The 14052-nt window shown below is 41.8% G+C and overlaps 3 protein-coding genes, 1 non-coding gene and 1 pseudogene across 4 annotated transcripts; 2 read left to right on the top strand and 3 right to left on the bottom strand.

Annotated features, from left to right (window-relative positions):
* The first annotated feature begins 3459 nt into the window (after positions 1-3459).
* On the top strand, positions 3460-4224 carry LOC101294803. Its single transcript, XM_004289308.1, has 3 exons — positions 3460-3534; positions 3615-3882; positions 3977-4224. Exons 1-3 carry the CDS (start codon positions 3460-3462, stop codon positions 4072-4074), a joined length of 441 nt encoding a protein of 146 aa, XP_004289356.1. The 3' UTR covers positions 4075-4224.
* Positions 4225-4375: 151 nt separating this feature from the next.
* On the bottom strand, positions 4376-7071 carry LOC101291758 (galactomannan galactosyltransferase 1-like). The gene is made up of 2 exons (XM_004288217.1): positions 5312-7071; positions 4376-4595 (listed from the first exon to the last, which is right to left on the bottom strand). Exon 1 carries the CDS (start codon positions 6738-6740, stop codon positions 5367-5369), a length of 1374 nt encoding a protein of 457 aa, XP_004288265.1. The 5' UTR covers positions 6741-7071; the 3' UTR covers positions 4376-4595; positions 5312-5366.
* A 1906-nt stretch (positions 7072-8977) lies between these two features.
* LOC101294514 lies at positions 8978-10175 on the bottom strand (annotated as a pseudogene).
* Positions 10176-10567: 392 nt separating this feature from the next.
* TRNAT-AGU lies at positions 10568-10641 on the top strand. The gene has a single exon. It is a non-coding gene; the product is annotated as a tRNA-Thr (tRNA).
* Positions 10642-10732: 91 nt separating this feature from the next.
* On the bottom strand, positions 10733-14052 carry LOC101291465 (ADIPOR-like receptor CG5315-like). The gene is made up of 4 exons (XM_004288216.1): positions 13891-14052; positions 13153-13415; positions 12378-12693; positions 10733-11704 (listed from the first exon to the last, which is right to left on the bottom strand). Exons 2-4 carry the CDS (start codon positions 13410-13412, stop codon positions 11051-11053), a joined length of 1230 nt encoding a protein of 409 aa, XP_004288264.1. The 5' UTR covers positions 13413-13415; positions 13891-14052; the 3' UTR covers positions 10733-11050.

The following is a 14052-nucleotide window of genomic DNA, read 5'->3' as shown; positions in this document are numbered from 1 at the left end:
TTTTTTTTTTTTGTTGGAAAAAAAAATACTCACGTTAGAGCTTCATACTGATAACGTGTTTTAGAAAAAACTGTATATTTCATCAGAATAAGTGAGCTCCTTTTATAGGAGATTACAGATAACAAGATTACATGAATCTCTCCTTACATGCCACCACAAACCATAACAATACTGACTAAGTCAACAACTGACTAGATAAACATCTGAGTAAATATCTAGGAACAATAATATTCTAATTATCCTATAACATCAAGATTAATTACCGTAGCTATTCTATTCTTCTTCACTTGCAGTGTTCTACAAACTAAATAAGACTTCTTAATTCTAATTCGTTGTGTATTTAAGTCATAGCTTTATTAGCTTATGTGATGACTCCGCTCGAAGCCGAAGCCGGCCAAACTCCGGGCAACAAACGCCGCTGTCGGACCACCATCTGCCGCTGTCTCTGCTATCTCGTCCTCATGGCTCTTGGGGTCTACCCTTGTTGTATACATGTATGGGTACATCTATGATTTGGCAGCCATGAATCCCAAACTCCCCGAGTTTAAGGTGGAATCGGCCACCGTGACCCAACTTGACATAGAAGGCCCCCAGTTAACCGCCACGTGGGACATCACCCTCCTGGCCACCAACCCTAGACGCAGACTCAAGTCCTACTACAGCAGCGTCCAGGCCAGGGTCCGGTTCAAGGATGGGCTCGGTGACGTGCACACCTCGTGAAATAGCCGGGACCTTCGTTTGTTCTGAACCGGAGGAACCATACACGTGTCGGTTTGAGACTCGGATTCTGGCACGGGCAACCGGGAGGACAAGTGGTGTGGGGAATCTCCGAATGAGGTGGTGACATTCGGAGTCAGACTCGTGGCGAAGGTGTGGTTTAAACCGTTTAATAGGTACTCTGATCGATTGCCGGCGTCACGAGGTTGGCTGCTGGTATCCTGCGATAACGTTGATTTCGATTTTTCCGGGAAGAATGGAACCGGTGAAATGACGAGCCAGTCAGGGACGTGCTATGTTAAGTACTATTCGCAAGGTCCCTTCGGTAATAAGATTGAGTTGCCAACAATAGAGGGACTTGATCCCCCTCCAGTCAAAATATTTTGAGATTTTGGGTTTTAAGATTCGTACAAGAATCTTCAAAACCAAACGGAGGTTGAAGATGATGAAGAAGACGGGTTTAGGAAAGATAAAACAGTGTTTAGGAAAACTTATTTTGCTGTGAGACTTGATTCATCTAAACTTCGTAGCTACAATTTATTTGACTATGTGTGTTTAGGCTTTTGCAGATGATTGAACTATGATTTCATTCACATGCAAGTATGAAATCTTTCGTGATGTTTACTTTATAGGAACTAAACGAGGGTCGAATGCGAAAGTGTGTTTATCACTAAAAGTCTCAAGTTCAAGTTTTCACATGCATGCATGTGATGTGTTCTTTTTCGGTAAGAGGGGTCTAATAATGATCATTAAGTTGAGGTCTTATTATAGTAATCTACATATTAGTTACTGATCAAATTTCAGTTTACAAATACATCTTTTACATATTATCTTATACATTTATGGACAAAAATTAACAAATTAGGACAAACTTAATGTCCATATGTCATCTGTCACTACATATTTTACCAAACTACCATTCACTACATATTCTACTGCAACTATGGACGTGCTACTGCCGTGTCGACGAGAGATATGTTACTGCCATGTCGACATGAGACGTGCTACTACCGTGTCGACCGCAGACGTGCTACTGTCGTGTTGACGAGAGACGTGCTACTGCCGTGTCGACCGGAGACGTGCTATTGCCGTGTAGAAGGGTGCTATTATCGTGTCAACAAGAGACGTGCTACTACCGTGTCGACGAGAGACGTGCTACTGCCGTGTCGACCGCAGACGTGCTACTGTCGTGTCGACGGGAGACATGCTACTGTCGTGTCTACCAGAGATGTGCTACTGCCGTGTAGGAATGTGCTACTACCGTGTCGACGAGAGACGTGCTACTCCTGTGTCGACGAGAGACGTGCTACTGCCGTGTCATTTTACGTAAATTTATTTGAAAAAATGGGTATTTTAGTCATTTTGCCTATGAAAGTCTAGATCAAATCTAGTTCCACTAATTTGGGTATGGGCTTATGTCCTAATTTGTACAGAAAATATTAAAAATAAGGTTTTTGTGTTTTTAAATTTGGTCATGTGCTATTATGTAATTTTCTCAAACTAACAACAATTGCCTTGCGATGCAATTATATTATTAACTAGCCTAAAAATGCAGCAAAAAGAGGTTGCATACAAACAAAAGCAATAAAAGCATCTCAAACCCTTCTAAGTCCCAAGAATACAACCACTGTATGAATCTCTAGACGCCTAAGACCTCAATTGGTATACGTTTTGAGAAAACAAAATCAATGTGACAGCCGCATCCAATAGACCAAAAAAGGCAAAAGATGACAATTAAACTACTTCCGTGAAAACCAAACTAATCCAAACAAAGTGATTGAAGAGATGAACTAGACCCTAAAGGCCCAACCTATTGGGCTGCAAACAACCCAACAAGGCAGAGGCCCAAGCCCACTGCCAACGTCTCATACCCACCCTGCTGGAACTAGAGAGAGCTTCCCGGAAAGCAGCCCCCCTCTCATAGCTCCGGTGGTCTCTCGCGAGCCTCCACCATTCTGACAAGATCTAAACCCCCTACAATACCCGATCAACAACCACAAAAACCGCCGCTCTTGGTCAACCACACCACAATCCGATTTGGCACCCTGTATCCATAAAACACAAATGCAAAAAATTCGACCTGAACAAATGGAAACCCGACTAGACAACCCCCTCATGATTTGATTGTTGCCAAAATCAGAAACTCTGCAAAATCCAATTTCGATTCGGAATCCACACTAGCGCCACCGACGAAAGCATTTGCATAAACCAGCACCGCCGCCGTTGAACCCAGAGAAATTGCGATCCAAGCTTCCTATTGCGTCACCAAATCCACTGGAGATCCGCCCATGCCGCAACAGCGATCAGGCTCGCTCACCCAGCAGGGATGAAATCATCACCGCCTCCTCGAAGGGTTTCGACACTCTCCTCTCATAGTTCATCTAAATTGTTTATCAATTTTACAAATTTTCATCCAAATTGGTTATCATTAAAGAATCAACTAGATCATATAATAAACGATCCAAATATGTTAAATAAGAGTCGTTCAAGTTTAAAATTAATAAATCACGTTGATGAATACATTAACGATTTTCAATTCAGATAAAAATTCGTACCGGACGATCTACTCACATTTGAGCACCTTCAAAGTTGGTGTAACCTAGTGCTACAATTGTTTGAGGCGAAATGTAATAATGGCCGGAAACTTTAGGGCGTTAATTCAACAACAGCTCGCATATCTCAGCAAGGATTCAATCGACTAATGTCTGAGTAACTCATTCTACACTCGTCTTGCAATCAACAATGCGCCGAGAAGAGAAGCGACGCAAGTTCAATGAGGCTGTCCTCAACACGCTTTTTCCTCCTCCATCACCATCGGTGCTCTCTCCCTCTCTTTCTCTCAGTTTCTCTCACTTTTATCTCTCTGCACTTCTAATTCTGAAATTTATTGCTTGCAGCCCAAAGATGAGGACGTACCCTTCAACGTTTCACGTCAAGACATTGAACTAGAAACTGGGTCTTCAGCTACCAGCGGTGATGAGGATGATGACAGCGAAGGCGAGACCCAGAAGCTCACGAGGGCCCAGCGGAAGAGAATGCGGAAGAAGAAGCTTAAGGAAGACGCTTCTCGGCGCAAGCAAATCATAGGGCCTCTCCTTCCGTCGAAGATCGGTGAAGGTGAAAATTGCACTCCAGATGCTCGACGAAATGCCTCTGAGGAACCAAGTGAGACACTAAATTACATTTTCAGTTAGTAGCTGCAATTCTTGAATTGTAGTTTTTCGGTTTAATATTGATAAATGAGGTTGCATTGTCGCAGGTGATGAGCCAATTCAACCTGGTTGCAGTAATCAGAAGAATAAGGTGAAGCAAAGGAGGAAGGCGAAGAAGCTAGCCAGGGAAAGAGAGCAGCATTGATGTGTTTCAATTCGACTAAACCAGTGAAGGCTGTGATTTGGCTTGTGGAATGCTTAGCTTATATTACATCAATTCGACTAAAGCAGTGAAGGCTGTGATTTGGCTTGTGGAATGCTTGGCTTATATAATACCAGTTATACATTGAGGGTTACATTTTATTTTCCATACCGAGCACAGATTTTTCAGCATTGCTTGCATCTTTACTCTCACGAAAGCGCAGAATGCTGCGTGAAAATATACAGATGAACACATTACTACTGTGTTTTGTGGGAGCTGCTAATGTTACTCAACAAACTTAAGTACACACACCGGGGTAAATGCATTTTACTTGCAGGAAATTTTAACAGTCCACTACAGAACGAATAAAGGGTAACTAGATGAAATAATTTCTTGATTTTAGATAAAGAATCAATATCCCTCTGTATATTGCCACAAGAGTCCCGCTACACAAAGCAATAGTAGTTCCGAATAGTCAGAAGCCTCGTGCATATTGTAACTTGAACCCTGAGGACTTGGTTTGCCTATGATCAATCCAGGAAAACACAAACAAACAAACAAAAACAAGTTAAATTCTCTGCATATTTTCAATCATATAAAATCTCAGTGTTAAAGCTGCCCTATCTGCCTGTAAATCAAGTCTTTTATTATTACAATGTCACTGATGAACCATTATTCTAGTCTAGTTTACAGGTGAGGAAGATGGTCACAGCATTATAGAAAGTTATGATAATCCAAGCAAATTAAAGAGAGGTTAGGTAAGGTAGCTCTGAGAATCATGTGACAGTAACAACAGTCATGAAGCAGTGATCAGAAATTAAAAAAGAAGGTGCCCAAAGTAGATTTATTTTCCATTTTATAATGCCAGAAACATTATACATCAGTATATCACTACTCACTAGGTGTCCAATATTTAACCCAAAAAAATCCACATAAATTGTCCCTCCCAAAAGGCACTATGGACCATGATCTAGTCAAAATTGAGTCAACATTAGGGAGTGTTAGATACTATTCCAAAATAATGCAGAAGCACATAATGCTCCCATCATCAATTGCTTATTATAAAGTTGGATATCATCCTCCAATCATATACAAGATTTAAGATTTATGCCCCTAGAAAAGCTACAAGATATTTCACTAAACAAGTATTTGCACTACAAAAGCCCAAAAGAGAAATCAAAGCAAAAGCAAAAGCACTTGTCCAAAGATTAAAGGCCAAACCAAACTTTTTTCCATGTACCTTTTCTATGTGACCGTGATCAATCAAACGACAACTACACCAAAAACGACCCCCCTTACGACACCACCGGGTAGTTAAACGGCAACGGCTGGATAGACGAATCCACTGCGCTCGCGTGCACGAACCCATATTTACGAAGCACCTGATTATCGGCGAAGTTCAACGCTTTCTGCATGCCGTCCCAGCACGACGTCCCGGAATACATCAGATTGTGGGCCCCACTGCATGGCTGGCATCCGGTGAAGTGCGTGACGAAAGGCCTCCTCCAGCTGCCCACACCGTAACCAGACCCCGCGTCCTTCAGAAACTTCTCTCTAAACGCACCGTATTGCTCGCTCACTTTCTCCGCGTGTCGCCTCCTCAGCCGCGCCACGTCCTCGTCGCCTCGCCGCTTCTCTATCTCCGTGTACTTCTCGGTGATGTTCTCGAGGTTTCCGACTATCTCGGCCCAGTACCCTTCGAAGTAGTAATCACTCTCTAAGTAAATCCTGTCCGCCCATTTCTCGTTCTCTTTGTAAATCAAGTACGCCAGGCCCGTCTGATCATCCGACTCCGGGAAGGCCTTGTCCTTGAAAGTCGCACGGAGCGTCTCCCCCCATTTCTCGTAGTCCGGCGTCTGTGGGCCCATCGCGGCCCACGCCTCAAGGAACTTCATGGACCACTCGCAGTTCCTGATGAGAAACACGCCGGCGTTCAGCCCAGTCCAGCTGTGCGTGTCCAGAATCAGATGCGCCCAGCCGTGCACGACGAGGTTGTAGCTCGTGTACTTCTCCAGCGGAAGCTTGAAGTCCATGTCGGTGAACAACGCGTCGGAGTCGACCCACCAGATCCACTCGGCCTCCGGGTGGGCCACCATGGCGGCCCGGATGACCGGAATCTTCGCCCAGTAGGTTTTCATCTCCGGGTGCATGAACGCATTGTTGTAGAACAAATCAATCCCGTGTATTCTGGAGTAGTCCACTTTGTTCTTGAAGAATCTCAGCAGCAAATGATCGCCGATATGATTCTTACACGCTGACGGCTGCGACCCGGTAACCATCAGAATCCGCTCCGCTGCTCCGGCGCCGAACGAAGGGTGATACATCAGCCACTGGCGCCGCTTCTCGTCCCAGTTTTTGACGGGACTGCCAATAGTGTAAGTCAGCTCCGGGTCGTCGTAGAAGGTCCGGTCGGGCGGGTCGGACATCAAATCCGGACCCGGGTCGGAATGGCGACCAGGATTGGATATCGGTGGAGTGACAGCGCGCCCGAAATTGGGGGAGGAAGAGGGGCTAGGGTTTATGAAGGAATAGATAGTGATGAGGAGCAAAAGAGCGAGAAATGCGCCTCCGAGGAAGAGGAAGCCGTCGGTGAACCATAAGGAGGCTTTGGCTTTCAAAGTGGGCTTCGTCATTGGTTGGGGGTGAGAGGAGGGCTCGGGGGAGACCATGGTTAAATAGTGAGAGAGGGTTTCAGGGGGGGCTGTGACAGACAAGGGTTAACAGCGATGTTCGGCGGCCAAGGATGAATGTGTACTCTGGTCTGGTAGATATTTCGGAGAGGATTTAGGATAGGCTAGTGAAGAGAGTGAGTGAGGAGACAAGAGGACTAGTGTGGTTGAAGGAGCATCCCCTACTGAGATGTGTCATCGACGGCCGGGAAGGGTCCCACGTTGTGTGGAGTGTTTGAGATCAAGGAACACGTGGGTGGGAGATTATGAACCGACAGTTTAGGGTTAGAATAATTTTTTACTGTTCTGATTTCTAATTTTTTTTACCAAAGACAAGAATGAAAGGGAGATTACGAGAATGCGATGATGACAATAAATTGCTTATCTTGTTCAAATGCACATGGACGCAGAGCCATAGTTGTATGAGTGTACGGTTTGATTCATGATACTATTGTCGGATGCATGTAATATGTTTCTTATCGTCTTATCTTTCACTTGTAATCGATCCATTTTACATTTTTACTACCTCGTATGTTAGTTTCAATAAAAAGAACTGAACTGATTAGGAAAGTTTAGTAAACAAAAAAATGTTAGACACAGACAATTTTCGAAAGAAGTGATGAAATACTAAAAACCTATTATTGGTAATCCTAGGAGTGTTGTTCTATATTCTTTCTAGGATGACTAATCCTGAATTAGTGTAACTCTACAGTAATTTTTGTTAGATAGTCATAGTACTAAATCATTTGTCATCCTTCTGTAATGTTTTATATTATTATTATGCATTAGTGTTTTAGTATAGAAAAAACAGCAGGGCATTACTAACCAATATTCTTATTACGTATATACAAGGTTGCAGATAAAAACAGAAGAGCACAGAGATACCACTACCATCAGAAGATTCAGAAGATAATTGCCAATTGCCATATATGTTTTCTTAAATTGCACCAATGTCGATCACAGACTAATTAATCAAGTTTTATGGTATATTTTTATCAATAACCAATGAATCCTAGTCTAGACATGGATAATCAACTTGAAAAGACCAGTATTCATGTGTGTTTTCCTACTACTGTCAGAAGTTTTCTAATTTGGCAGCATTTCCAATCCCATAACATATTGTAGTCTTTGTTGGTCCACTCTTCAGAATCTAAGCATCATAATCTAACACTTCATTTCTCACCCAAAAAAAAGCATTTTTTTTTTTGTAAAATTTCATTAAGGAACGAGCCCAAAAAAGCTAGCAACTGCTCAAGCCCAAACCAAATACATTAAGTAAAAAGAAAACTTTTCTTCTAAATCAGAAACGAGATAGAATATGGAAAAACCTCCTCAAAAGGAAAAAAACCGTCTCATCACTCTGTTTGATCCCCCGGCACCGGAGGACAAGGGAGACCGTCATTCCTGAGTACAGAGATCATGGACCGTGGTGGCTGGTGAGCCCATCTTTTCAGACCCACAGTCCGAGAGGCAAGCGCGGCGGCACAGTGGGCGGCGCCATTCGCTTCACGCGGAGCCCAGCTCCAGATGCAATCGGCGAACCCCGAACACAGCTTCCGGATTCGACTTATGATCGGGTAAATTTTCCAGTTCTTGTTCTTCCGATTCCGGCATCATAATCCAACACAAGTTCAGGATTTTGAACTTGTATGATAGCTTGATTAGGGATAGGAATCTGCCAACAAGCATTCTTTGCTCGACAACAATCAAAACAGATAAGTCCCTCTTCAATCTCTTCATCCTCTGCTCGAATCATAACCGCGTGACTTCTTTCTAATTTTTTGTTCTTCTAATTTATCATGCATTCTAATTTATAAGTTAGTTCTCAAATACATCTCACAACATAGAAAATTTATCAAAGGCATAAAATCTACTGATTCTTAACCTCAATTCAATCAATCTGATCTTCTCGATCACAACGGTAAACAGTGTAATCTACAACTGAAAAAAGACTTGCCACATTCTACTATTTCTTTTCTTTAGTGTCATTACAATTTCTACCAAGATCAAAGTAAAAATGACGACAGTTAGTTAGATTTACGTGTGCATATTCATGGACATCATATAGATATAAAGAATTCAATTGCTAACATTTTCGAGTGATGCCAAATGTAGCAACCAAACAACATTACAACCATCAAACTTGTACTCATGCTAGTCACATGATGCAATAGATGTCATGTAATGGTTGCGGTCCAACGAATACCCATGTAAGAAATTTCATGTGATTAGAAGTCTTACCATTTAGGCAAATCCAAAATATCTAAGGAGCTCAAATCCGGATGCATAAAACCGAATTTCTGAGCACTTGATTATCCGCAAAATTCAAAGCCCTCTTCATCTCAATCCAACAAGTATCTCCTTTATATTGTGGATTATGTTCTCCATTACATGGTTGACACCCCGTAAAATGAGTCACAAATGGTCTCCTCACGCGTCCCTTAAGATACTTCTCTCGCTCCCAAACCTCCAAACCCTTCACTTTCTCTGCATGTCTAGTCCTCAAAATTTTGTGATCCATCTCCATCTCGGTGTAACTCTCGGTGAGGTTATCGAACATTTTCACCATCGCCAACCAATATGAATTCAAGTAATATTCATTTTCGATATAAGTCTTCTTCCCCCATTTCTCCTTGTTAGTGAAGAGCAAATAAATCAGAGCCGATTGGTCGTCCGGCAGCGGGAAAGGCTTGTCTTTGAACACCGACGTCAACGTTTTGCCCCATTTTTCGAAGTTCAGTGTCTGCGGCCCATCGAGGCCCATTCCTCCATTAGGTCCATAGACCATTGGCAGTTTCGGATCAAGAACACCCCGGTATTCAACCCGGTCCAGCTCTTGTCCTCTTCATCCCCATATACCATATTGGGCTAACCATGGGCCACAAGGTTATAATCCTTATACCGGCCCAACGGAATCTCAAACTCCATATCCGTAAACACAGCATCCGAGTCCATCCACCAGATCCATTCGGCTTCCGGATGGCACCATCGCGGCCCGAATCACAGGTAGCTTGGCGCACAAGGATTCCTTTTTGGGGTTTCAAGAAGGCGTCGTTGTAGAAAATGTCGTGGCCGTGGATTCGACAATAGTCGACCTTGTTCTTGAAGAGCCTCAGAAGGAGGTGATCCCCGATCAGGTTTTTACAAACCGACGGCTGTGATCCGGTGACGAGGAGGACCAGCTCTTTGTATATATGCGTATTTTGTGTTAGCATTGATCCATTGCCGACGTTTGTCATCCCAGTTTTGTATTGGGTCTCCTTTTGAGTAGCTGAGTTTCGGGTTATCGTAAAATGTAGGACGAGTTGGTTTGTCTGTGGAGCCAATGTAGCCAGCGAAAGAGATGAAACCGAAAAATAATACGAAACAAAGTAACTGGAGCCCATCAAGCATGCGTTGGCAGGCTTTGCTTCGACGATGGGGAGGTTTCGCCATGGGTTTCAAGTTTGGGATGTGGAAAAGGAAAAGACTAGCTGCGTTTTAAGGTAGTGAAAGTCGTCTTTGGTTTTGAAAGCAGGATTTTTTGGAAGAATATTTTAGGTAAAAGTAAAACTGGGATCTTGTTTCCAAAAGGAGTGAAGATAAGAATGGTGGTGTAATTATTGCAGTGATTTTCATGATCTGGGGGCGTTCATTACTCTTCAGAATTGGTATCACTGGACAGTGATTTGGGTTTTTTTATCTGAATTGGGGGATTGGATTTGGGTTTTGTTGAAGATTGCTGGTGGTTTCAGAATTCCATATACCCCGCCAAAAGTACCAAAACAATGAGTGTCAGGTTGAGTAAGTATTTGTCATGTACCCTCACGTGGCTTAACTACCAGCAAGCTTTCATAGCTCAGTTGGTTAGAGCACCCGTTTAGTAAGCGGGAGGTCCTGAGTTCAACTCTCAGTGAAAGCAATAATTTTTTTTTTTTTTTTTAAATCAGATGCATTTCCTTTCATTCATCTAATCATTGGAACAGAAGTAACTGCATTTTGCTGATAGAAATTGGAAACAGTACAAACAACTTCACTATTGTGGATTTTGAAACCAATACAAAATCCTTATTTACACAAACAGCACGAGCTTCTACAATGTCAAGATTCAAGAAGTCTAGCTAAATATTGCAACACAATTTTTCACACTCCGAGTCTCTGACTAACTTTCTTAATTTTCTCTTTTGTTCTTTTTACCCCCTGAACCAAGCACATTATTGCTGTGGTTGGTTTTACAGTTACAGTCACAATGGCGAAAAGGAAAAACATATCTACACCACCAGCTATCAATACAACAACGACCTCACACGCTAGATTGCTATGTTCCTAGTTCAGCAACCTTCTAAATCACGCCACTTCAAGTAAACAAGCCCTGCACGGTAATGAGTGTATGCGCCTGCAACTACCAGTATGTGGAACAGTTGGTGGCTGTGCCCTGCAATGTCGAATTTCCCAGGCATCCATCGTTCTGGAATCCTTGTTGCATAAACCAGTGCTCCAACTCCGTAGAAAATCCCCATGAGAATCTCATACCCAGTTGTGTGGAGCGCCTCAGGTTGGTCTGAGAACAAGATAAGCTTGTGGAGGATAGGAAGAATGCCCGACAAGCCCATGCCGAAGAAAAGAGATGCACGGACACTACGGTACTGAGGAGTTTGAAAGACAGGCAAGAGGGAACCCAAGACTGAGGCAATTCCTAAGATGGTTATGAACCCCATGTAAAGGGTGCAGAAGAAAGGGTTGCACATGAAGGAGTAGTAAACAAGAGGGTAGAATGAGGTGGATATAAGGGCTGCAATTCCAGCATAGTCCAGCCTGAGCATGATATATGACGTTCGCTCAGAGTGGCAAGAGAGAAGATGGCAAGCACTGCTGGACAGCAAGCAAAACATTGCTCCTCCCAAGAAAGCGAAAAATGGCCATCGTGTAATTGGTCTCATCACCAACGGTGCTATTATGTTTGCTAAATCTTCCTTCATGCTATGCTGCATTAACCACAAAACAATAAAACCAAGGGTAATCAGTTCACTGGATTAAGTACCTTAGTCAAATAAAAAAATGATAGACGATGGTTCGACATACAACTGACATTTGTCTCAATTACAAGGTGGAATATGTTCAACTAAAGTAATATCTTGCTTTCAAACTAGTAATAAAAAATCAATTTGCACTGTCCAACATCAGTCTCCAAAACCAGTACTGATATAACAATAATAGCGCAAAGCATATTGAGCCTTTTCAAGAACATATGAGCCTTCAAGAAGGCCACAATCAGAGATGTGTATGTATAGACATCAAAGGTAAATAGATTAATATCTAGAGTATGAAATAAGAATTGAAATATTCATATTGACTTACAGACCAAAACAAAGTCATCTCATTTCTAACAAGCAGATAACAAAAAAATCATCTCATTTCTAACAAAAAGATCTTGAAAAGACAATATATGATCTAACTTTTTTTACTTCTCATTCTAATTCAATATTCTCCCATAAACAAGTATTTCAACTAGAGTGATTCCAGTTCTATAAAAAAAACTAGAGTGATTCCATTAAATCAACTTCAGAGTAATTCCAATGACACTACCAGGCCACATTGGTAATACACATATAATACAAAATTTTCATATTTTCTAAGGCTATATAGTCAGAGCATTACCAGAACACAAACATCAGTGTGGTTGCCATGGGAGAACCTCTGAGGCAAACAATTATTCAGAAGTTCCATAACATGCCAACCAGAGAGCGAGGGAAGTAGATCCATTGAAGGCAACGAAGTCTTTAACTCCTCCCTAAGTTTGTTCAAAGCAGGCATGTTGGGTAACGACGGGAGGCATGTCATGAGTTCCTCATGCAACTTGTGAAGATCAGCATTTTTCAGCACATCAGGTAAGGCATGAAGATCAACGACATCTGGAACCTTCATTGCAGTGTATATGGTCAGGGCAAGAAAAAGGAAGAACCCGATCAAATGCCTGGAGATATAATAGTCTGTTATAAAGAAATGTTTTCCAAAAATTGAAGTTCATGTCTAATGAGTCCTAAATTTCATACAGTAGCGAAACACATACAATTACAAAAATAAAGATTAACTGAACCTAACTCCCAATAGGAGACATGCTTTCACAACAGTAGCTTCAGCTAGACTCTATCAACCCAAAATTATATACTTCTTACTTTCTTAGTTTACTGTTGGAGAACCAGACTCATAAGTTATGAAACTATTGTAAAAAGTATCCATTTCTCACTTGCAGAAATTATTTCCCTTTCAAATCAGTCACAAAAACTTTCTTTACCAGAATTGGAAAATTTCAGAAACTGTTTTAATTAAGCACCACAGTGATAACTTCTTATGATATCAACAAATCACGTAAATTCATTTATGCCAGACATGTAGTACTATGAAATTAATAACAAAATACATTGAGCCTTACGTCCAAACATTCAGCGTCTCATTGTGGATGGTGAACATACTGAGCAAGACCTGCTTCAATGGCCACTCAGGCCGGTAATGACCTATGATATACTCGTTGTCTCTTAAATAGTGGGGCAACGAGTGGTACTCAACCAGCTGATACTTCACCTTCTTCCACAGACGCTTTCCTTTACCTTCCTTCGATGCACATGCCTGATTGTTGTCCATTGCATCAGCAACCAGTTTGGGATCCTCAAAGCTTTGTTCTTCACTGCTCATTCTCTGTTCAATCCAGATCACACAATGTTCAACTCAAAGCAAACAAAAGGAACTCAACTAAGAAACCAAGAATCAAATCAATCTTTAAAATCACTGATATTTCACTGCATGCAACATATGCAACTAAAAAATTCCCCATTCTCTGTTCAAACCAAATCACACCACTCACAAATCAAAATGCAATATTTACTTGCCAATTATAACTAAGAAACCAAGAAAGCAAAACAGATCTTAAAGCATTGATCTTTTGGTCCGTGCAACTTAAACGAAATCCAATTCCCAACCAAATTACCGCAAGCATAAGTCAAGATTCGATCTTTCAAGTATTGCAGAGAACCAAATAACAAAAAGAACATATTCCATGTCCTTATTTTTTGCTACATTTTCAAGCAAAACCAGAACCACTAAAACAGAAACTAATAACAACAATGACAGGAACTATAAGCTCAACAAGTAGAACCCAGGTGAGAAAACCAACCTCAATTATGAAGAATCACCAGCAGAGAACAAAGCCAGGCCCCCAGAAGGAGAATCTTCTTCTCCCTCAGATCGGTTTTTCCACCTGTTTATACCAATAATGGGGCGGTGAAATTCAGAAATGAGAGAATTGTCCTTATGAGTAAATCTGAAACCAAATGTT

Source organism: Fragaria vesca, linkage group LG1, assembly GCF_000184155.1.
Source record: "Fragaria vesca subsp. vesca linkage group LG1, FraVesHawaii_1.0, whole genome shotgun sequence".
Taxonomy (NCBI): domain Eukaryota; kingdom Viridiplantae; phylum Streptophyta; class Magnoliopsida; order Rosales; family Rosaceae; genus Fragaria; species Fragaria vesca.
The sequence above is the reverse complement of the archived record's forward strand: the minus strand, read 5'-3'. Positions and strand labels throughout refer to the sequence as shown.